The 23,123-nt window shown below is 36.4% G+C and overlaps 1 protein-coding gene across 1 annotated transcript in view; it reads right to left on the reverse strand.

Annotated features, from left to right (window-relative positions):
• LOC131074656 (splicing factor Cactin) overlaps positions 1–23,123 on the reverse strand; it is a 121,787-nt gene that overhangs the window by 13,589 nt on the left and 85,075 nt on the right. Inside the window, exon 8 of the mRNA XM_058011318.2 lies at positions 16,028–16,312. Coding sequence (XP_057867301.2) covers positions 16,028–16,312 — 285 coding nt within the window. The remainder of the gene's footprint in view (positions 1–16,027; positions 16,313–23,123) is intronic.

Here is a 23,123-nt window from a genome sequence, read left to right on the forward strand (position 1 = left end):
AATGTTGATCCTAACATAGAACGAATACCTCAGACTACTGAGTCGGAAACAAGTACTAAACAGGGAGGAGTAATAGCATCCATGACAGAAACTCCACACTATAACATTTTCAAAGTTAGAGGAGTCTTGAATGGACAGCGGGTAATTGTTATGCTTGATAGCGGTTCTACTCATAATTTTATAGATGCAGCACTCGTAGAAAAACGTGGTTTGCAGACAGAAAAACATGAGGGATTTGATGTTAGAGTAGCAGGTGGAACTAATTTGTCTAGCACTCATAAAGTTCCTAAATTGAATATTACTCTTGCCAATTACACTGTTACTAATGATTTCTATGTGATTGATCTAGCTGACACTAATGTTATTCTGGGCATACAATGGATAGAAACATTAGATGAATATACACAAAGCTTTAAAAGAATGGAATTCTCTTTTAAAATTGATGATAAAAAAGTAGTCCTTTGTGGTATGTCTAACAGTGGACCCAGGATCGTCAGTGCGAAACGAATGGAAGCTATTTTCAGACATGGAGATGTGGCATGGTCAGCACAATGTTTAATCTCCAACAAGGTATCAGGTTTTGAATCTAAATTCTATCAAGCTGATTTGTTAACAGTAACAGATTCACATCATTCGGTTTTTAATGATATTCCCCCCGGAGTTCCACCTGATAGAGGTTTCGAACATACTATTGAATTAGAAGAAGGTGCTAAACCAGTGATAACTACTCCTTATAGACATCCTAAAACATTCAGGGATGAAATAGAAAAAGCAATTAAGGAGTTCTTGGATATGGGGCACATCCGACCTAGTTCTAGTCCTTTTGCATCTTCTGTAGTGTTGGTTAAAAAGAAGGATGGAACACTTCGAATGTGTATTGATTACAGAGCTCTTAACAAAAAAACAATCAAAAACAGGTATCCGATTCCTTGAATTGACGAATTGTTAGATGAATTGCATGGTGCCATTTATTTTTCTAAAATTGATTTGAGATCAGGGTATCATCAGATTAAGTTAAGAGAACAAGATATTCATAAAACTGCTTTTCGTTGTCATTATGGCCATTATGAATTCTTGGTTATGCCGTTTGGTCTAACAAATACTCCGGCAACATTTCAGTCCTGTATGAATCATATTTTTAACAAACAATTAAGGAAATTTTTGCTAGTATTCTTTGATGATATATTGATTTATAGCAAAACATGGGATGAGCATTTGAAACATATTGACACAATTCTTGGAATTATGGAATCACAGTCATTGTATGCAAAGGCCTCTAAATGTGAATTTGGAATGACTGAAATTTTGTATTTAGGGCATATGATCAGTGCAACAGGGGTACAGGTCCATCAAGAGAAGATAAGAACCATTTTGGAGTGGCCACCACCAGGGAACCTTACGGAATTAAGGGGATTCTTTGGTTTATGCAGTTATTACAGGTGGTTTGTCAAAGGTTTTTCACAGCTTGGGGCACCTTTAACAAATCTTACCAAAAAGGGGGCATTCAAATGGACTGAGGAAGCTCAACAGGTATTTGAGAAACTTAAAGAGGTAATGAGTTCTTGTCCGGTACTTGCTCTTCCAGATTTTAATCAGCCTTTTGTATTGGAATGTGATGCTTCTGGTGATGGAATAGGGGCAGTTTTAATGGAAAACAAACATCCTATAGTTTATGAAAGCAGGAAACTTAATAAACTTGAGAAATTATATTCCATATATGATAAAGAAATGTTGGCTATCATGCATGCATTGACAAAATTTAGACAGTATTTGGTTGGTAGTAGATTTGTGGTGAAAACTGACCATAACAGTCTGAGATATTTCTTGGGACAAAAAGATTTAAGTGATAGGCAGCAGAAGTGGATCAATAAAATTCAAGCTTATGACTTTGAGATTGAATATGTAAAAGGTAAAAATAATGTTGTTGCTGATGCTTTATCTAGAAGGCCTGAAATCAATGCATTATCTGTCGTAACAGCTGATTGGAAATCTTTATTGCTGGTCGAGTATTCAAAGGATTCTTTTGCATGTGATTTGCTAGAGGGTAATATACAGGTTGATAAATATAAAGTTGTTAATGATGTCATTTATTACAAGGACAGGATTTATTTAACTCCAGGATCGAAGTTAAAAGAAAAAATTATCCAATCTATGCATGATATTCCTCTAGCAAGGCATCCTGGATACTTCAAAACGTATCGTCAGGTAAGAGAAAGGTTCACTTGGAAAGGCTTAAAAAACGATGTCCTACGTTATGTTAAGGAATGCACCACCTGCCAGCAAAATAAAGCAAAACAAACGTATCCGGCCGGTTTATTACAGCCACTACCTATACCAGCTCAGAAATGGGAAAGTATATCCATGGATTTCATCACAGGTTTACCGAAATCCCAAGGTAAAGATTGTATATTTGTTGTGGTTGATAGATTAACTAAATTTGCACACTTCTTTCCTATCACTACAAAATTTACGGCAGTTCAGATTGCAGAGTTATTCTTCAGAGAGGTTTTCCGATTACATGGTTTACCAAAGACTATAATCAATGATAGAGATAGCAGATTTTTGAGCATCTTCTGGGGGGAGCTTTTCAGATTGACAGGTACAGAGTTGAATCATAGCACCAGTTATCATCCGCAAACCGATGGGCAGACGGAAATAGTGAACAAGTGGGTTGAAGGTTATCTTCGTAATTATGTAGCCGGTCATCAGAAGGCTTGGGTTCGTTGGTTATATTTGGGTGAATATTGTTATAATACTACCTTTCATATGTCAATTGGTATGTCTCCTTTCAAAACATTATATGGCTATGATGTACTTTCTTTTCTTGACCTTGCTTTTGAACAGAGCAATGTACCTAGAACTCGTGATTGGCTTCAAGAAAGTCAAGACATTTTGTCAGCCCTTAAGCAGAATTTGCAATATGCTCAAAATCAACAGAAAATCTATGCAGATAAAAAGCGAGTTGAACGCCATTTTGAAGTGGGAGATTTGGTATTTCTCAGGTTGTAACCTTATCGGCAATCTTCTCTCAAACGTAGTGGATCTGAAAAATTAAAACCTCGGTTTTATGGTCCATATCAGGTAGTCCGGAAGGTTGGTGCAGTCGCCTATGAACTTGAATTACCAGTGGATAGCAAGATACACAATGTATTTCATGTATCTTGTCTCAAGAAGGCTTTGGGGCAGCAGGTGTCAGTTTCCGAAGATTTACCCCCTTTGAATGATGAAGGGAAGCTTGAGATGATTCCAGAAGTAATTTTGGATACACGGGATAGGCAACTGCGGAACAGAACTATCAGGGAATACCTCATCAAATGGAAAAATTTGTCTCAGGATGATGCCACCTGGGAAAATGAACGAGTTTTGGAGTTGCTTGAGGGCAAGCAACACGAGGCAGGGGAGACTGTAATGTCCCCGTCAAATTAAACCTATTTGGTATTATTTATAAATAAAGTGAACTTTCCTTATTTTATATTAGTACTAATACTGACTAATATATCATAATAAGAGTTCTTTAATTTTCTCAATAAAGATTAAATAATAGTTGCCTAAATACTTTGTTAAACTATTATTTAATTATCCACTCTACGGGAGTTGGTTTCTACGGGAATTTTACCCGTCTCCATTCTTTAAAATGCGGATTGGCACATGAGGAAAGGTAGAGATTTGATAAATAAAAGATCTGGAAGTAAAGGTTGGATATCTACTTGATATCAACGCTTGTGAACTATTCCTTTCGCCAGCCATTTCTGGCCTATTGGAATTAAAATGGTGAGTCAAGGAGAAATATTTTAGCGTCAGCATCGGAGGGAAATCTTGGCTGCTACAAAACACAGGTTACATTCTCCTTCGGGTTCTTACAGATCACGAACATGGTGTCCACGCAGGTGTTTGAATGCTGATATTCTGTAAATATCGGTGGAGGTTGTGGGTTGGTACAAACTGGAAAGTGCTACCGCGGCGTGAGTCTCAGACTACAACCCATGCTGTGTCGGACCTATCCATTGAGCGATATTTAACCTATGTTGTATCGGGGCTGTTCATTGCACGATACATATTTATGCTGGGTCGAGGGTGTTACCATCGCAATATGCAGACTCAGTGCCGAAACAGGAATGTTTGGCAAACGCACGATTTACAACTTATGTCGTGGCAGAAGTAAACCCGATGCAAAGTAAGCATCACAACCACAGTGGTTACGGGGGTCATAGCGGAAACAGATACCTCTCACGGGAGGTCTTACAGTATTCAACGCGTGGCTGGAGTCTCGCGTGGCTAGAGTCTTCACATTGCCAGAGAGCATACGCAGACATATCCGAATGAGCATAACAAGAAGTTTGAAACTAATACTCTACGAACTTACAGGTGCACCGTGGAAATACATAATCCCTTAATCCAATTTTATTGAATGTATATGATGATTGCTTAATGAATGATATGAAGGTTAATCTGGAATTGCACAGGTTGTATTAATGGAATTGCACGGGTTGTATTAATGATATTCCTAGGCATTACCATGATTATCTGGTTAAATTAAAATTACTTTGCCGTATAACCTGGAAAACACATTATACATTGCCAGTTTCTAGTAAGGAATTTTACATGCTCCTAATCCATTTTGAGTCAGAAAGTGGGCCTAACCCCAATCCTTCTACTCCTATTCCATTCTGAGTTAGAAAGTGGGGCCTAACCCCAATCCTTCTGCTCCTAATCCATTCTAAGTCAGAAAGTGGGCCTAACCCCAATCCTTCTACTCCTAATCCATCTCGAGTCAGAAAGTGGGCCTAACCCCAATCCTTCTACTCCTAATCCATTTCGAGTCAGAAAGTGGGCCTAACCCCAATCTTTCTACTCTTGTATGCTCATTGATGTGTTGTAAACTTTCTCCAATACGCTTCAAACATTTGCTTAATATGTCCCATAGATCTTGGGGATGTAAGGGCGCCATAATTACTAGATTGGCTCCTCCACAGAGCTCCATTTGTTTATTGCCGCTTCTTCTCCTGCTTGGATGCTTTTAAGATCTTCCTCATCGTGCCTTGTTTTCTTACTTAGATTTCTTTTTGTTTCATCGTCGAACACTGCCTCTATATGACATAATTAGCTTTCTTTCTTTCTCTTTCGATAGCCCTTAAAGCTCAGTGATTAAATTGCATTATCTAGTTTCCCTCAGGCTAGCAGGAACATGCTCTGATAGCACTTGTAATGTCCCCTTTTGGGAGGACACTAAATCTTGCCCAATATACTTGTAGAATTATTGCAGGTTATATATTTTTAGTTTGTTGTGGTAATTTGGACAGATTCAATTCGATTTTGTTTCCCTCTTTAAAAGAACAAGTTTGTTGTTTATATCAAGCTGATCTACTGCCTATACTTAGATCTCTATGTGTGTGTGTGTGTGTGTGTGTGTGTGTGTGAGAGAGAGAGAGAGAGAGAGAGAATCCTTTCCATCCCATCAGGTCTGATTCTCTGATTATTGACTTAATGTTTCTTCTTCTTTTCCTTCAATGCCTACTTTATTATTGTTTGCAGATTTGTATTTGTGTTCTGATCTCTTTGATAAATGTTCATATCATTCTTGCAGATTTCCTTATAATTCTGATTTAGGTCTGCTACTAGATCTGCTTTAAATGCTTCAGATATTTTGTAAATTTGTTCTATTCCATGGATCCTTCCTTCTCAAATGAAAATTTCTCCACTTTATATCCTCCAATGCGAGGGAGAGTCGCACCCCTTAATGGTCATAAGCTTCCACAAGTACCACCCTTTGAAAGGGCAACAACCTTTCATCATTGCTGCCCCTTTGAAAGAGTCACTTCCTTATCTTCTTCCCATTAATGCTTCCTTAATAAGTTTGCTCCCTTCTTTCTTCCTTCTTTCCTTTTTTTCCCCAAATGAAGTTCTCCTCTCTCCCTTTTATATCTCATGTTTGAGGGAGTCACAACTTTTCGTTTCATGCTTTTTGACCATTCATTAAACTTAACTAAATTTTAATTATATTAATTTTTATTTTTATTCCTTTATATTTTAATTTATTATTATTATTATTTATTACTAAATCCTATTTCAACAAAGGGACATTATAGGCAGATATAAAATGAAAGGCAAAAATGCTAATTGCCCAATTAAGAACTAGCTCACACCATCTTAGATGCAAAACAGGGAGGTGGAAAATACCCAAAGAGGAATGGGCTGAAAGGGTTTGTCTTCTTTGTACGTCTGGATCAATGGAAACAGAATGGCATTATATCATGGATTGTGCAGCTTTTGATGACATCTGGAGCAAATATACGGATATTCTAAAAGTTGAGTCTCTAAATACCTTGTTTGAAGAAGAACGAATCGCTCACGTAGCAGATTACTCGGTCAAAATTCACAGAAAAGAAATCTGAACAGCAAGGATTAGTGGTCGCCCTTAGGCTGCTTCCTGGGTTGGTCAGGCGATTGGTTCTTTTAAGATCGGTGTGTTGTTCTCAATTTTCAGTCCCATAGACTGCCTGGTCTCGTGGACGTCATTAAAAATCTTCATTTGTTCATTCATTCCATCACCCTTTTCATAGCCACCCACATATCACTTCATACTATAGAAACCTCTAAGGATTTTACAATTTCTGCAATTTTTATTTTTCTTAGTTAGCACGAAGGCTTTCTTTAAAATTGCGGTAGAATTGAAATATACCAAAGAGGGACCTAACAAAGGCAGGATCCCAAGAAGTCCGAACCTTTTCCTCTATCCCAACTACAAGTCGAAGCTCCTTTTCTCCCTCTAGATAGATCATCATCATACTTCAAATTTGCATGCATAGTGGACATCCACAAGCCAAGGCATACTTGCACCCAAAATCTTATGGTTGTACAACATCACAACACAACCACAATTGTGCCAACTCAATTGCAATTGGAATCCCACAACAACTATGCTAGTTCCTATCCTTCTTACTTTTTTGAACATTCCTCATACTTTTTGTTTTCTATACTAGGATGTGACTATGAATTTGTACCTTGCCTTATACCTAAGAAACAAGTTCTAAATCTTGTTATGCAAGCCTAACCAATCTTCTAGGTTTCCTCTTATCAAACTTTGAATCAAGGATATTTTCTTCACCCTTTTGTCATTTAAGCAATCTCCTTTTTTATAGTGTAGCTCCTTTAAACAATTTCTTATATATGCAACAAAACTTTAGTATAGATTAGATTAATTTCATTAAATTATGTTTTCACGCTTATTTTTTAAGGAAAGTAATTTAATTGATTAATTAAAATAGTACACACATAAGAGATAGAAACATTTTTTCTTCATTTCAATTTGGTGAAGCTAACTCTTAAACAACATTCAATCTTTCATCTTTATACGCATCCTTGAACACAATTTTTCCTTCAAACACTTTGACCCTTGTTTTCTCCCTATTCATGACCCTTGCTTGTCGCAGTTTTTGTCTAACTACCCATAGTTCCCTTCTACCTCACCGCAGTGCCCATCTCAATCCAAATATGTCTTCTCTTTCTCCTACTTCTCTTCCTTCTCTACCCTCAAATCCTATGGATATTTGTCCCTTCACCTCTATTTCAACTAATGAATTTGAACATGAGACTCTCCTAGCACAAGCTAAATATGCCAAACATAAGAAGATCAATGACCTCTTAAAAGTCCTTCAAAACATCATAGGACCCTTTGATGACGATGCCCACCCTTAGTTGTTGATGCCTTGTGTGACCTACTTCTTTCTCACCCTAATGGATTGGACATTCTACAAAGCATCAGCCACATTGTCCATGCCAACCCTTTTTTTGCCTCTTCTTTTGCTCCTCTTACCCCTCCACCTCCCCCTCCTTCCCAAGCCTAACTTTTTGTGCCCATACCCAATGCAACTACCAACATGCATAACTCTTTTTCTACTTACCAAATTCAAAATTCCTTTTCTTGACCTTTGCTCTAGTGTTTCTTCTTTCAACCATGTCTAATCTTTTGTTGTTGTGACCAATCCTATTAATCCCATTTCTCAATGTGTTCCTCTTACACCTTCTCAACCTCTTCCCTTCACCTATCTTATATCCCAACCAATTTTCTCCCAACCTCCTACCTGTTCTACCTATCCCTGCAATCCTACTTCTAGCCCTCCACTTATCCTAAGAATTCTTAGGTTTATACAATGCCCACTTTGGCATTGGTCATCCATACTTGCCTTGCTCCTTCCCCCACCTCCTTCTAATCCTCTTCACCTCATCTTGTGCATAACATGGGGATCATATAGCACTAGCTTGATGCTCTTCCCTCTTCTAAACCAGATGCTACTACAAACCTTTGTCATAACCTTCTCTCTATCAACATTCTTTCTTATCCCTTCCCACCCATGTTTACGGTTGCCTATTTTGAGATGTATAACAATAAGGGGGATTTTAAGATATATGTTTGATCATTCAACAATACCTCTGTCAATCCCATCTATGACAATTGTATGTTTACCAAACTCTTCCTTTAAACTCTAAAAAGTCATGCTTTAGAGAGTTTATATTCCATGTCACATTATTCTATTTAACTCATTTGAAGAACTTACCATGCCTTTGTATAGCACTTTTAGGTCAACATTGGCTTGCACAAAAACTTTATAGACCTTGTACACTATAACCAAGGTGTTAAAAATGAATTAAATAATTTGTGCTTTTTTGTTAGGCTATCCTTTCTCATATCTTGTATCACCTCCTTGTTAGTGATGACCAACATGTTTCCATCGGGAATCTCCTAGACCTAATTAAATTGGACATAATGCTGCATCAAATTCACTTTTCTCTTCCTTTTGCACAAAACTACCAACTACAAACGGCCATGTCATCACAAGGAGTAGCTAGGTGTATAACAATGAAAGAACTAATTGATAGATGCCATGTCAATCCTACCACATCACCCCAAGTCTCTCTATAAACTAGCTTCACCTTGGATATAAAGTAAATATGATAAATCATTGCATCCATAACACAATTTGAACAAAATGGATATAAGAAATCTGAAGCTCGGTGTGAAGCCAAAGTTTGGACATAAAATAAAACTAAACTACATAAGAAAAACATGATGTTAAAAAATTCATCAAAGAAATGTGACTGCATCTAGATGCAAAAATTCCCTAGCGAATTGGATTTGAATACACTTCACATCTATCATTTTGCCCCTCAAGATGTTAAGAACCAATTGAACGTTGCCAACTCATCCACACAAAAAAACTAGGCGAACAAATACCAACATGCCAACTAGAGAACATCATTGCAACACATATTGTTCTATCATCATCGAGTCTCTTTCCTTGACAAACTTTAACCTAGAAAATAACAAATCATTGTGCCCAAGACAATTTCAAAGCATCTAAGCACCAATAAAGTGCTAATTCAATATGAAGCTACTCCTAGACACAAACCACCAATAAACTAGGCTAAAACATTCTTCACATCTAGAACAACATCAAAAAGTGCTCAGACCTAAAGATATCAAAATCCATATCTAAATTCACTCAAAAGAAAATTGGGTCCTTTCTTTTGGAACACGAATAGATCACAAGTTAGAAAACTTTATATAAAGTAGATCCAAACCCAGGCCAACAATACACCAAATTTAAATCTATTTCAAGTCTACTAGAATGCAAGGAAACCTATAGACTTCAAAGATACAAGTGGACCTAAACTCATAACAACATGGATTTAAATATAAATCGAATAGGAATAGGAATTTGGACCCCTTTTAAGTTTTTAACACTCTTTTATCAAATAATTCCTTTCAAACCTACCATGGTGTGAGATGACACCACGTAGCAAGATCCCACACATCTTTTAGGTTTTTTCATGCCTTAAACAAATTTTACATTTCTTCCCAAGTCCAAATGTAAAAGTTCATCAAATGTCTATTAAGGCAACGGGGCACAGAAGCTAAAAGCACATCAAAATGGAACCAACAATCTCTAATATTAATAGAGCTGCTAAAAGTTGACACTAGTAACACAATTGCACTATCACCAAGAATTAACCTAATTTCAGCAACCTTTCACCCAATTGGACATGCCATAGCCTTGATTAAACAAGCACCATTGCAGTAAACTAGTCAACATTAGGTCAAACAATCCATCATGGCATACAACTGGGCAATAAAAACCCTAAAGAATACACCAAAACCCAAATGTGAACAACTACATAAAACCAGAATTTAGAACCTTTTCATATCCATTTCCAAATTGGAGCAGAAAATAAAACTACCCATGTATGAGGCTAAATGAAACTTGTGATAATAGTAAACTAGGATTCACAATTCCTTCACATGTCTTCCCTTTGAAACTTTTGGGATTAGAAGTCACATAAACGTCTATGTAAAGCACTGATAAATTAGGAATGCTAACTGTTGGAGTTATCTTTTATTAGCTAATAATTATTTATTTAATTATTAGTCTATTATACTCCATGCTTAAGCTAAACTTAGGAATCTTATAATTCTTTAGGGTTTTCACCTTTAGAGTTTCGAGTATCCTCTTATAAGGATTCTCTCTTTGTATTTTCATAACAACTGTAATTATTGAATTGCATTCTTATTGCACAATCAATATGACTCCTATTTTCTGGATCTCTAAATTCCGGCCTCCATAGCTTTTTGCTTCTCTTTCTGTGACAGGTTTGCACACAGGTGATCTTTGGGAGCTCTAGAGTTGATTTTTCCTCAACTCCAATATGGTATCAGAGCAAAAAGATCTGCATGCCCCTATTCTCTTCATAAGAGATTTTGGGCCTTGTTCTTTAGATCTGTGTATTCGAGGGTTTGTGCAGTTGTTTTTTCCCATTTCTGGGGGTAGCTGATTTTTTGGTACATTTTGGTGCCAAAAAGGACCTCACAGTTGGATTCAAAAGGTTGATTCCATGAATTTTGATATATAATTTGTCTATTTTCGGTGAAAGGGGCATCTGGGGCATGATTTTTTATTGGCACATTTTTCGAGACACGAAAAAATCTGTATGGCTGTACCTGCAAATGTGTCCGAAAATTTTCATCAAAATTTTTATTTTTATTTTTTTACCCTCTTTATGCCCTACAAGAGGGGTTTTTCTCTTTTAGCCGTAACTTGGTCATACGGAGGCGCTTTTTCAAAAACCTTATATTGTCGGAAAGCTCTTTCCGAGCTCTATCCAGATCTGGAGGTTTGAACTTTTGATTTTGTTTTTTTGATGAAGTTTTTTGCTGTCAAAACCAGAGGTTCCTTTTTGTACTCTAGGAGACATAACTTGAGCATCCTAACTCCGTTTTTCGAAAACTTTATATCGTTGGAAAGCTTATTTTGTGTTCTTTCCATTCATATGAGTTTTCTTTCCAGATTCTACTCCAGGTATATTTTATTCAATTTTTTGCTTTTCAGCACTCTGGTGAATATCTTGGATGTTTCAAGTTCCGGGATCTCTTTCTTTGAGTAGGATGTCTCGTCTTTGGTTGTTCTTTCTATATTTCCAGTATTTTGTCTCTTCTGATTATTGTAGCATTTTATTTATGCAAATGCACTGATATAAAGTGCCACCATGCATTGTATACTTGGGATCTTGCACATCTTGTGTCTTACTGTACATGCACTACTTATAAAGTGCCATGGGGGGATTGATGTTTGTCTTTGTTTGCCATCTACCTTTGTCACGTGAGTGTTCCTTCCACAACATTAGCCTCATGATGTGTGTCAAGTGAGTGTTCCTTCCACGACACTATATACTTTCTCTGCACCTTCATTGTTCCTGGTTCTTCGTCATACAGTTCTTGTTGGCCGTTATTTTCAGAGTTCCTGTCCCTATCCCTTTTCAGCATTATGGGGAGGTTTGTCCTGTTGTTCTAATGCTTCCTTGGTTCGATTGATCAGCTCTTCAAGCTCTGGTGTTTCATGTCATCTGTATCTTCGAGTTCAGTTGTTTGCCTTTGTTTGCCATCTGATTCGAGTAGTGTCATTAGAGGGCACTCATACAGATTACAGTCTTCTCTACCTGGTCATGTTCTATTTCAGTGGAGGTTCTTCAGATCAGCAGTTAGTCTTCGACAATGTTTGCAGCTATTTCATGCTTCAGTGGTGTTCTTCATGCTCTTCTTTTTGTTCCTATCTTCTGGAACACTTGTTTGGAGGCTTCTTAGTCCTTCACTTGAGCTTTCATCTCTTCTTGGAAAAGAGTTTTGTTCCCACAGGGTTTTCTCTTTTTTCTCCACTTTACAGAGGTTTTATTGTACTTGGGTACCTCATTAGGCCTAGTTGTCGGGACCCATTATTGCTTTCCTGCATTTTTTACATGTTTTTTTAGTCCTTAGTTGTTTTTTAGCTACTCCCTAAGTTCATCTTAAGGGGGGGTGTTGGAGTTATCTTTTATTAGCTAATAATTATTTATTTAATTATTAGTCTATTATACTCCATGCTTAATCTAAACTTAGGAATCTTATAATTCTTTAGGGTTTTCACCTTTAGAGTTTCGAGTATCCTCTTATAAGGATTCTCTCTTTGTATTTTCATAACAACTGTAATTATTGAATTGCATTCTTGTTGCACAATCAATATGACTCCTCTTTTCTGGATCTCTGAATTCTGGCTTCGATAGCTATTTTGCTTCTCTCTTTCTGTGACAGGTTTGCATGCAGGTGATCTTTGGGAGTTGTAGAGTTGATTTTTCCTCAACTCCAATACTAACAATTTCAACTATGTTTAAATTCAAAGCAACTTGGCCACTAAAAACCATAGATGAAAAACACGTAGAGTACTCGTGAGCCAAAAACAGTGTTGAGTTACTCGCCAACTATTTTTTCAAAAACTTGTGGCATATTTTGCTAAAATCTTATCAATAAGTCATTGAAAACACACAATTTTTCAAGAAAAACTTGCCCGAATGAGTATAAATTTGTTTATATCACCTAATGTTAAAAAATTGACTTTTACATTTTGGGTTAAAAATTTGACTTTTACATTTTGGGCATGCAATTGGCGACGATTTAGGGTACGCAATTGGTGATGCAAATATATCAAGGATAGATGGTAGGGCAAAATTTATTAAATTGGACCAATCACGAAAAAAACATAATTGTGGGCAAGTTTGAGTTGGATTGCATGGTGCACTGAGACAATTTTAGTGATTGGTCAAAATGTTAATTATCACAAACAACCTATATCAGAAAACATTGTCCACTAATCAATTTTCATACGCAAGAGATATCCAAGCACAAAATCCAAGGAAGTTTCATTTCACACTTATGTGGGAAAAAATACATTGGATTCAACAAACTACTACTAGAGTGGGGTGACAAAGTGTGACGGTATAGTTCAAGTAACAACCAAAATCAGAACATATGGAGCAACTTACAACTTAGATGGCACAAAGGAATAGGCATCGAAACTAGAAGAATCAAAAAGCTTGATTATGTCTATAAATACCAAGATTAAAATAAGACACCAGTTATGCTCATTAAGAGAGTTGTTATTATTCAAATTAAGAAAACATTAGGGTGCTTGTTGAAGGGTGAGAGACTGTTGGAAGGAAAGCTTGTTGTCAAGCATAAAGTCTGACTCATTATTGGATGAAAATAATAAATTTTGAGCCATGTAAAGAAGACCATAAGGTTGATAAGGTTGATAATGTGCAACAATAAAGAAATAATATGAGTTATTTTTCTTCTATTCATTAGTTTTTCATAAAATTTAAAATAAAAATGATTTCCAATCAAAAAACCTTGCAAAAAATACTAGCCATGTGTTTACATAAAAATTTATCATCAATCTATCATCTAGTACTTGAGAAGGGGCATCTCTATACCGAAGACCTAAATTCAAACCCTATAAGGCATAGAACTCTCATGTGGATGGATTTATTGACTTAGGAAATTTGACCAAAGAAATCTCTGAAAATGACAGAAAATCAACATCTCATAGCTCCCTTACTAGAATTTTAAAAACAAAAGCACTTGCCAAAACACGGAAATTGATATATAGTTATTGAATTTGCAAAATTAATAGGTATCAATATCAAATTTTATAGTTCTCAAATATAAGCCTATGGTTCTTGTGTTGATAACGTTAATGAAAAGTTTTTGAAGCTATTCTATACCTTATAAAAAAATCTACCCCTTAAAACTTTCACTAGTCACTAGCTCCCTGCCTAGCCCAAAGAAACATAGACCAGGTGGTAGTGATCAAATAGTGAGTTTGATTTCCTCTCTCAGGACAAGGCAAAGGTTCTAGACATGTGTAAATGCCATGGTTATGTTGTGGAGATTGTAAAGGTGCCTAACTTGAGAAAAGCAGTCCCTTTCAGTCTTTGCCTATCTTTGTGTAAGTTAAGTGTGTGAAGTATGACAGTTGTTATTTATATATAAGACATTACTTCAAGAGTGGGTATCAAACTAACATGGAGATGATTGATCCAAGATCCTCATCAACTGATGACAGTATTGATACAAGGTAACAACAGTCACAAGCATAGCAAATGTATCAAGAAAGATTTATGCAGTAACTAACAACAAATTAGCTATGATCTGCACAAATTAAAGGTATGTTCAGGAGCAATAAACCCTCAATTTTTATGCACAGAAGTGTTATTAGTAGTTGCATATCTGGGTTAGCTGAAGCTCCTAGCTGTAAGGAACGAGGAAGAATAGGAAGTTGAGTTATCTTCCAGTTTGTGAAAAACTGCAACCTGACTGGGATGAGCATTCTAATTGATGACCACCTTCCCTGAACCTACATAGGATGCAACATCAGATATGCTTATAAGTTTTAGGGGAAGTTATAACAATTATGCATTTTCCTTACCCCGGTCAAACCTAAGATGAATAGATGTATGTTGTTTAATTCAAATTGGCAGATTCTCCAGCGGACGAGGACTACAATACACTATTTTGGCTTTATTCTTCAATTTATGCTTGCAGTAATTCTATCAGCATGCTCAACCAGAAGATCATACCTGCAAATTGGTTTAGTGCTACAGCTTAGATTACAGAGATTATCTCCAGCAGGGTTACGGAAAGATGGTATTTTCAGGGTTTATCCTAGAAGCTTAGCAAAATCATGGCAAACTGTTTCCATCTGATGTTGCAATGAATTGGACTGATGACAACCATTGTTTCATAATACCACACTTTCTTATGGTTGCATTCAAAGTCGCCTAAGGTTTTCTCCAGGCAAAAACAATAAATCTTCTATTGTGGAAATGTTTGCAAAGCTCCTGGAGCCCATTTCAGCTCCATCAATAAATTTTGCTAAGCTCAATCTCTAAATAAGAGGCCAGTGGTCTCTGGTGGTATTCAGAAAGGAATGGTAGAGATTGGTTGAATGAGGAAACAATAAGTGGAATCACATGTACTGCTATTGGATGAGCAGTGAACTATTTATGAACATACCATTTCTTTCCTGTTAGAATTGCTTCTTTGAATTCAAACTCAAAAAAATTATGTACAACAAATTACAAACCTCATTTCAAAACAAGTTAACATATCAATAATTCCTTTTAGTAAAGAATGTAGAGAAAACTATGGTTGGGAAAAAAAAGTACCCATAGTACATCTTAGTTTTCTTTTTTCCTGAGAAAAGGAAAAGATAGGTTACCGCTAAACCAAAACCATCACATTTTTCTAATGCAGAAACGGAAAATCTTGTCCCTATACTGTAATTTTCTGGTGGCTAGGTAAGTTAATTTTCTTAGGAATATTTGAAGTGTTACTGCATATAAAATGAAATTATCCCAGTTTCACAAAGAAGGGCATTCAAGGAAATAAGGATATTTACTTCAGAGTTTCAAAAGCAATATAGGATACAATATTTACAATCAATATGCTCAATCATATCGGTTATTTGATTACACTAAAAAAGATACCTTTTTTGAAATATATTTAGTGAATTTCAGCCATCAATGCCCATTCTTAAGTAACTAAAGCAAGTTCTATTGATTTAGAATGCTTTAACAAGATCCATATATTTCTTAATCAATATTTTAATAAATTTCAGAGAACATAGAAACTCAATTTTAAAGAACACATCTGAAAGATCTATACCTTTGCTTTATAGATGTGAAGCCGTTTCAAAACTGCCTCCCAATATTCCACAACTTTTGCAGTCCCTGAAAGCATTTGAGACTCAATTTGACACTGTAGCTCATGTAGCTCAGAGTAGCCTTTACCTTGCAACAGACTCCTAACTTCTTCATCAATACTAGCATGTAAGCCTCTCTCCTCTGCAAGAAGTTCAGCAGGTGGTTCCTCTCCACGCACCCTAGCTCGATCAAGAGCATCCCTTTTACGAGCCTCAGCAATCTCCCAATTACAGACAAGCATTAAAGCCTATTCCAAGAAATCCCACAAGAATAATCAGCAATAGCAATTTTTTTTCCATTTCTACTGCCCAATATGACATGTTAGTGCATATAAAAACGTGGAATATTAAAAGCTCCAATCAAGGACAAAGTTTATACAGTATGTCACAAATTTCAAGATTATAGGCTCGCCATTTTAATGCGCCAAACATGAGAAACAGTGAAAGAGTGTAAGAAAATGAGAAGCATAATAATAACAAAGATTTTTTGGCCAAGGTATAAGAGTCTTGAACAATCTACCAACATAACCAAACCGATCAACATAAAAATTAGAGAATTTACACCAGGAAATTATTTCCATGGAGACAGTTATACACACTTGTGTTAAACAAAACGGACCTTGAAAAAAATAAAAACTACTCATATGTAGAATAGCTTTGCATTTGCAAAACATTCTGGACTTGCTAATGTCACTTGTGTTAGGTATGCATGACCCTTCCCAATGGTTCACTAGCGCTTAACATTGGCATTGAAAGAAAATGGCAATAATCAACATTGACAAAAATGGACAATAAAAACATATACAGATTGATTTTCTTTTTCTTTCGATTTTTCAAAAATTGATTATATTATAATATATACAAAAATTACAGAAAGTCGCAACTTGCCACATAGGCTGCTGTTCTAGTTCAGAATGCAGACATTTAATATTTACAAGAGATGTCACTGAAAGAAAAATAATCTATCAATGTCCACCAATTACCAAAAATTGATGAATGGTACTGGAATGTTCCTGCAGGTACAAAAGAAAATGACTGAAACTAGACAAAAGGACCTTGCAATAAAGAAAACACACACAAAGACTAACCTTAAAAAAAAGGCATACATCGTAGAAAGTACAACAATAAAAAGAAAAAAAAGGGAAAGATCCTTAAAGATAATAAACAGAAGAAGACAATCCAAACCAGGAACCAAAATCCTCAAGTGTCAGTGTTCAGAGATGTGTTGGGGGAGCCAACAAAAACTTCATCAATCACAATGGGATTACCAATGCATGGCTACAAATACTTCCTAAGACAAGTCCAAAGCTAAGGGGGCAAGCTGAAAAAAACTTGTGATGTGAGCCTGCTGCTGAGATCTACCATATGGTTGGGAGGTGAAAGAGGTCACCAACTCCAGGATGAAACAGAGTCACAACCACTAGACTGGAAGCAAAGGAGGCAGGGAGCCTCAGCCATAGTATATTGCAAGGAAGACCAATGCCTAATCAATCTGGACCCTTTCAGATTGCCCAGTTATGCAGCAAACTAAAAATGCAAATGGAATTTAATTACACAGCAAAAACACAACAAACTGAAAGGGTTTTGTATGTTTAAAACAGAAAAAACAGCAAATAAAAAGACAATAAAATACTCAAAAAATCGGAAAAGAAACCTGCAAATGTTATATCATGCCAAATAGAGCGCATAGAAAAAGAAATAAAGTCCACACTTCAATTATAAGACATAAACAAAGATTTGATGTTGCCAATTACTCTCCAAGTCTCCTTAAGTATCAAATTTTCAGTCTTAGCGTATATATCAAAGTTGCATGGACATGGTGGATACGGATACGGTATCGGATACGAATATGGCCATTTTTTAAGACCCCCAATATGGATGTGGCTGGATACAACATTCATAAAAAACACATATGCATATATTTAACACAATTTTCTAAGTTATTAGAGGAGATTTTCATTACTTCGAAAGCAACATAGACACATAATTGCTACATAAATAATTATAAGTTGATTTAACAATTAACAATATGCAAAAATAGTAGAGTTGCATTGAAAGATAACCCAATAAAATGGGTTCTTGGAATAGAAAATCATTTCATTTGTCTTTCTCATTTGGTGTAGGTTTTGTTTATACCATTTTTTTTTTAAAACTGCATGAATGAAGTTCTTTTAAATTAAATTTAAGAAGATTTAAGTCAGATTTGAAAAAATCAAATCACATAGTATTTGGCACAGTTGGAAATCAAGGTTTTTTGGGCATGTGTGGGTACGATATCCGATGCATATCCGAGTTGTATTGGATACATATCCGTTTCGGATACGGGAACACGTGCGCCCAAGGAGGGACACAGGAGTTTCCAGCTACTCTAGTATATATTGTCATAGAATTATTACTCGTATATAAAACAAAAATGGGGAATAAAAAATTCAAATAGCTTCTAAGGCAGCAATGACTAGATATGTTAAATGCGATTTGATGCCTTCGCATCTGCAACTATTTGCTCCAAATGAGCACTGTCATAATCTAGTTCGATGTTAACGATTGCCTCATAAACTCTAAAACTTGTTTATCTGTTGCCTAAAAGTGAAAACACAAGACAAAACTGAATTTTGAGGTGTATGGTGTTATTTATGTTCTCTACTTTTTCTACAATTTATTTGTGCATTACTTGAATTCAATTATTGTATTTATTTAATTATCACACCTATCTAGATCTTAATTTTACTATTACAGCCTCCTTATGCTCTGGTAATCCCTCTCTACAAGAAGTAGGAAGCAAGAGAGCTTAGGCAGAGCAAAGGGACATTATTCAGTGACAGAAACCTTTGGCTTCATCCTTCATATTTTAATTTTTTATAACAAAGATCCATTTACTGTACTCTCTAGGTGCCACAAGGTCCATGTGCTATAGGGTTTCAAATAAAATTCTAGTTTTTTAATGGAGAAATCTTGTCTCTTTTAATTTTTCTAAAATTTGTAGTTTAGCAATAAATAAAATGAGATATTTTATAATTAAGTATTTAGTCTCCGACTGGTGGTTGTTAGTTGGTAGTTACCGGCAGTTGGCATTCTCAACCAATGATGGCTCTACTGACAATACTCCTCGGCAGCCCATGAAGTCTGAATACCTCCCTAAAGAACAACTCGGCCACCTACATTGCTGTAAATGTAGTGGTAATCGGAAAAAAGTGTGCAATCTTCGTAAGTTTGTCCACCACAACATAAATGCAATCTCTCCCCTGGGCTTTGGGTAAGCCCGTGATAAAATCCATTGAGATGCACTCCCACTTCCTACTAGGAATGGGTAGGGGCTGCAATAACCCTACCGGAAAAGTGTGCTCCTGTTTATTCTGCTGACAGGTAGGACACTCACACACATATCTAAGGACCTCTGACTTGAGCCCCTTCCAAGTGAACCTCTCCCGTATTTGCCGATAGGTCTTAAAATACCTGGGGTCAACTGCCATAGGTTCATCATGGAAGGCTCTCAATATTTGCCTCTTCATCTCTGAACCTGGTGTTAATGTTATTGTAGCTATGGTCGGATTCCTTCAGGCCGACATATATAACATAAAGGTTGTGATAAGTGTGGATTATTATGATATAATAATTATATTAATATTATTATTGTGAAATAAAATAATTATATTATATAATTATTATATTATTATTGTGAGATAATATAATTATATTATTATTATATTGTATTATTATATTATATATATAATAATTATTATATTACATTAATAATATAATAATTTGGAAGAGTGGCGTCCCTTGGTGAAGGGGTATCACAAAAGATATAAAGGAAGATTAATCTTCCTCTCTTGAAAAGATGATATACAGAACACACATAATCTGCCTTGTGGAGAATAAGCAGTGCTTAGGGGAGACAATTGTGGATTGTCTATGGCTGGGAGGGCAAATTAGTGCCCATGGTTAAAGGAGCATTTAAAATTCAACATGGTATCAGAGTAGGCACGATCAAAGGGATTGAAGAACATTCTATGCAAATCCTATGCCTATTATTGTTATTGATGTGTGGGTGCGATATTTTTGATAATTTCTCCTTAGTGGGAGCTTCAGATTTATTTGTGTGATTGCGGTGAATATTTTGAACTAAAGAGGTGGAATTATTGATTGTCCCATGGGTTCGATTTTAATATTTTTTGTGAGCTGTAGTGGAATGAAGGTATTCGCATGGAAGAGCAGATGTGACGGGTGCTAAGGAAGACATTTGCCAAAACAGAAACAATATAATATCGGTGTGAATAGGAATTAGGAAGTTAGTGAGGTCTGCTAGAGACAGAGGCAGGATTATTGGCTTACAACGATACCTATATAAGGGGTAGATCATGGTAATAAGGGGAGAGATATTACAACAGATGGCATTAATGATAATGGTGGTTTTCATTATGGCGGCTTCATCTATTTTATGCAGCGATTATATTATGCAGAAATATTCTTTGAAGAGCATCCAATAGACATCACAATATTAGATCAGTTGCGATTTAATTCTTATGATTATATTCTTCAATACAATCGATTATATCGAAGAGATTTTGAAGGCAGCGCTAAAGATTACACTCAGTGGCTATGTAAGTAAATAAGACGCAATGATTATTTGAAGTTTTTATGATAAATGGCATCGACTATAAATATAGTAGCAATCATCATGCCAGCAGTATGGAGTCTATTACAATGGCAATGACCTGGAGACTCAAGTGTGACATGTTTAAATGTACAGCAATTCATTAATATATAGCGATGAAAGAAAATATGTGAAATGACTTTGATTCAAGACAAAAAAATTTATTTTGTCATGGATTATGGTAAGGGACTGCATACAGCGACGATCAAGCTACAAAAGAATTTGCACCATGGGTTGAGTTGACTTCCTCTATGACAGCCACAGTATCAAGGTATCGGGCCATGATGAGATTCGAGACAGATATTTCCTTTTACAGCATAAGGTAAAACAAAACATTCATGAATGATGAAGAAGGGAATTAACGAGCGGAGCCTGCATTCATTTGTAACCATTATTATCGTGAAAGGAGTTGATATTGGGCATGTATTCATTATAAGGAGAACATGAACAGCAATCATTGTTGCCATGACTAATTTGATTAATAAGTTACATAATCGGTAAAAGATCACGAGACAAGTCAGCGACTGAAGGTTCGATTCAGATTGATGCATAATGAATATCTGACATCAGCACATAGAAAATGACTCAGCATCGAGAAGATTTGTTTGCATCGAAAATGACACCTAATTTAGAGTGCCGGATGTACGAAGCTCGTTATCCAGAAGTGGACATGGCGGTAATGATTCAGTGAATGGAAACGTATTCATCGGGCACATTTGGTGCAAGGCATCTCTGTTGTGATAATTACTTAGTCCACCAAAGGTTATATTGGTTGTAGTTGGCAGGATGAATATTTTGATGCGGGCTATACTGTTATTGGTGCAATAAAATAATAGTTCTGAACTCCTGAAGATATCGGTTATATTTGATGGTAGTCACATATATCGCCAATCATGTGTATCTATGTGGAAGAAGTAGACAAGCGGTGTGGGGCGCTGACGAAGACTAAACATTTGCCAAAGATGAAAATTATTGGTGAGAAAGAAGAAACGACTTATCACATCTAGCGATTATAGTTCATGCTTTCAGTGACAAGAATTGTTGTTGAAGACAAACATATAGCAAGCACAACAGTGTTCAAGAATATTAAGATTGAAGACAAGGAGTCGTATGTGACAGAGTTATCACAAAAATAGACAGACAGTGACCTTGTATCTAGATGTGACTACAATTTGTGGGTTCTTTCTTTGCATTGGCCAAAGCATGTCCAGTATATTGCCTGGTTCGAGTGTGCAAATACTCTGCAGTGACTCTTCCTTCACATCGGATTAGAGATTCAGAAGGAGCTTGAGTGACAGATGGAGCGTGCCAAGTCCTTTGCAGAGGATCAGCAAGCTTGTGAAGCAGTGTGGCATCGAACGCTCCTTGTTTGGTCAAACATTGGAGCCACTGTAATTTATTGAATCAAAGGTGTGAGAATGTTGCCCTTGTTGAGAGGGAGTTTCTGCTGAGAGGGAGTCTCAGAATTCAGATGTTCTTATTATGTGATAAAATGCATTCTTCTCTGTGAGAGAGAAGTTAGAGGTGCCAGCCCTTGTAATGCATTTCTCTTTGAGAGAGACTTGAAGTGTAAGCCCTTATCTCCACCCTCTGATATGGTTCATGGTGGATGTCATGTGTGTGACGCCATGACAACACCACGTGAGAGAGTCTGTGGTGATTTTCCTATACTACTGTGTTTACCCTCTGGATGAGCCATGGTGAATATCATTGTGAGGTGACGATCTCACAATGATGAACACTTGTGCATCTTACCATCATTGTGAGGTGACGATCTCACAGTGATGAACACTTGTGCATCTTACCATCATTGTGAGGTGACGATCTCACAATAATGGTTGATATCTCGTGAAATGATATCTATGGATGTGCCATAATGGTGGATATCATGTGAGGTGATATCTATGGATAAGCCATAATGGTGGATATTAAATGAGGAGATATCTATGGTGGATATCACGTGAGGTGATATCTGTGGATAAGCCATAATGGTTGATATCGCAATGAGGTAATATCTTTCCTTTCCACATATGGATGTAGCCATTGTGGACAATCATCACAATGAGGTGATGTAACTTGTAAAGGTTAAGAAGGATTCCTCCCTAGCTAAGAGGGAGTGTTGATGTTTATAACTAAAGTCGGATCCTTGTTTGGGCCGACCTAATAAAGAAGTGCTTCATTAAATATAAATATCGAGAAGGATTCCTTCCTAGCTAAGAGGGAGTGTTAATGTTATTGTAGCTATGGTCGAATTCCTTTAGGCCGACATATATAACATACAAAACACACATAATCTGCCTTATGGAGAATAAGCAGTGCTCGAGGGAGACAATTGTGGATTGTCTATGGCTGGGAGGGCAAATTATTGCCCGTGGTTGAACGAGCATTTAAAATTCAACACCTGG

Source organism: Cryptomeria japonica, chromosome 4 (assembly GCF_030272615.1).
Source record: "Cryptomeria japonica chromosome 4, Sugi_1.0, whole genome shotgun sequence".
NCBI classification, from domain to species: Eukaryota; Viridiplantae; Streptophyta; class Pinopsida; order Cupressales; family Cupressaceae; genus Cryptomeria; species Cryptomeria japonica.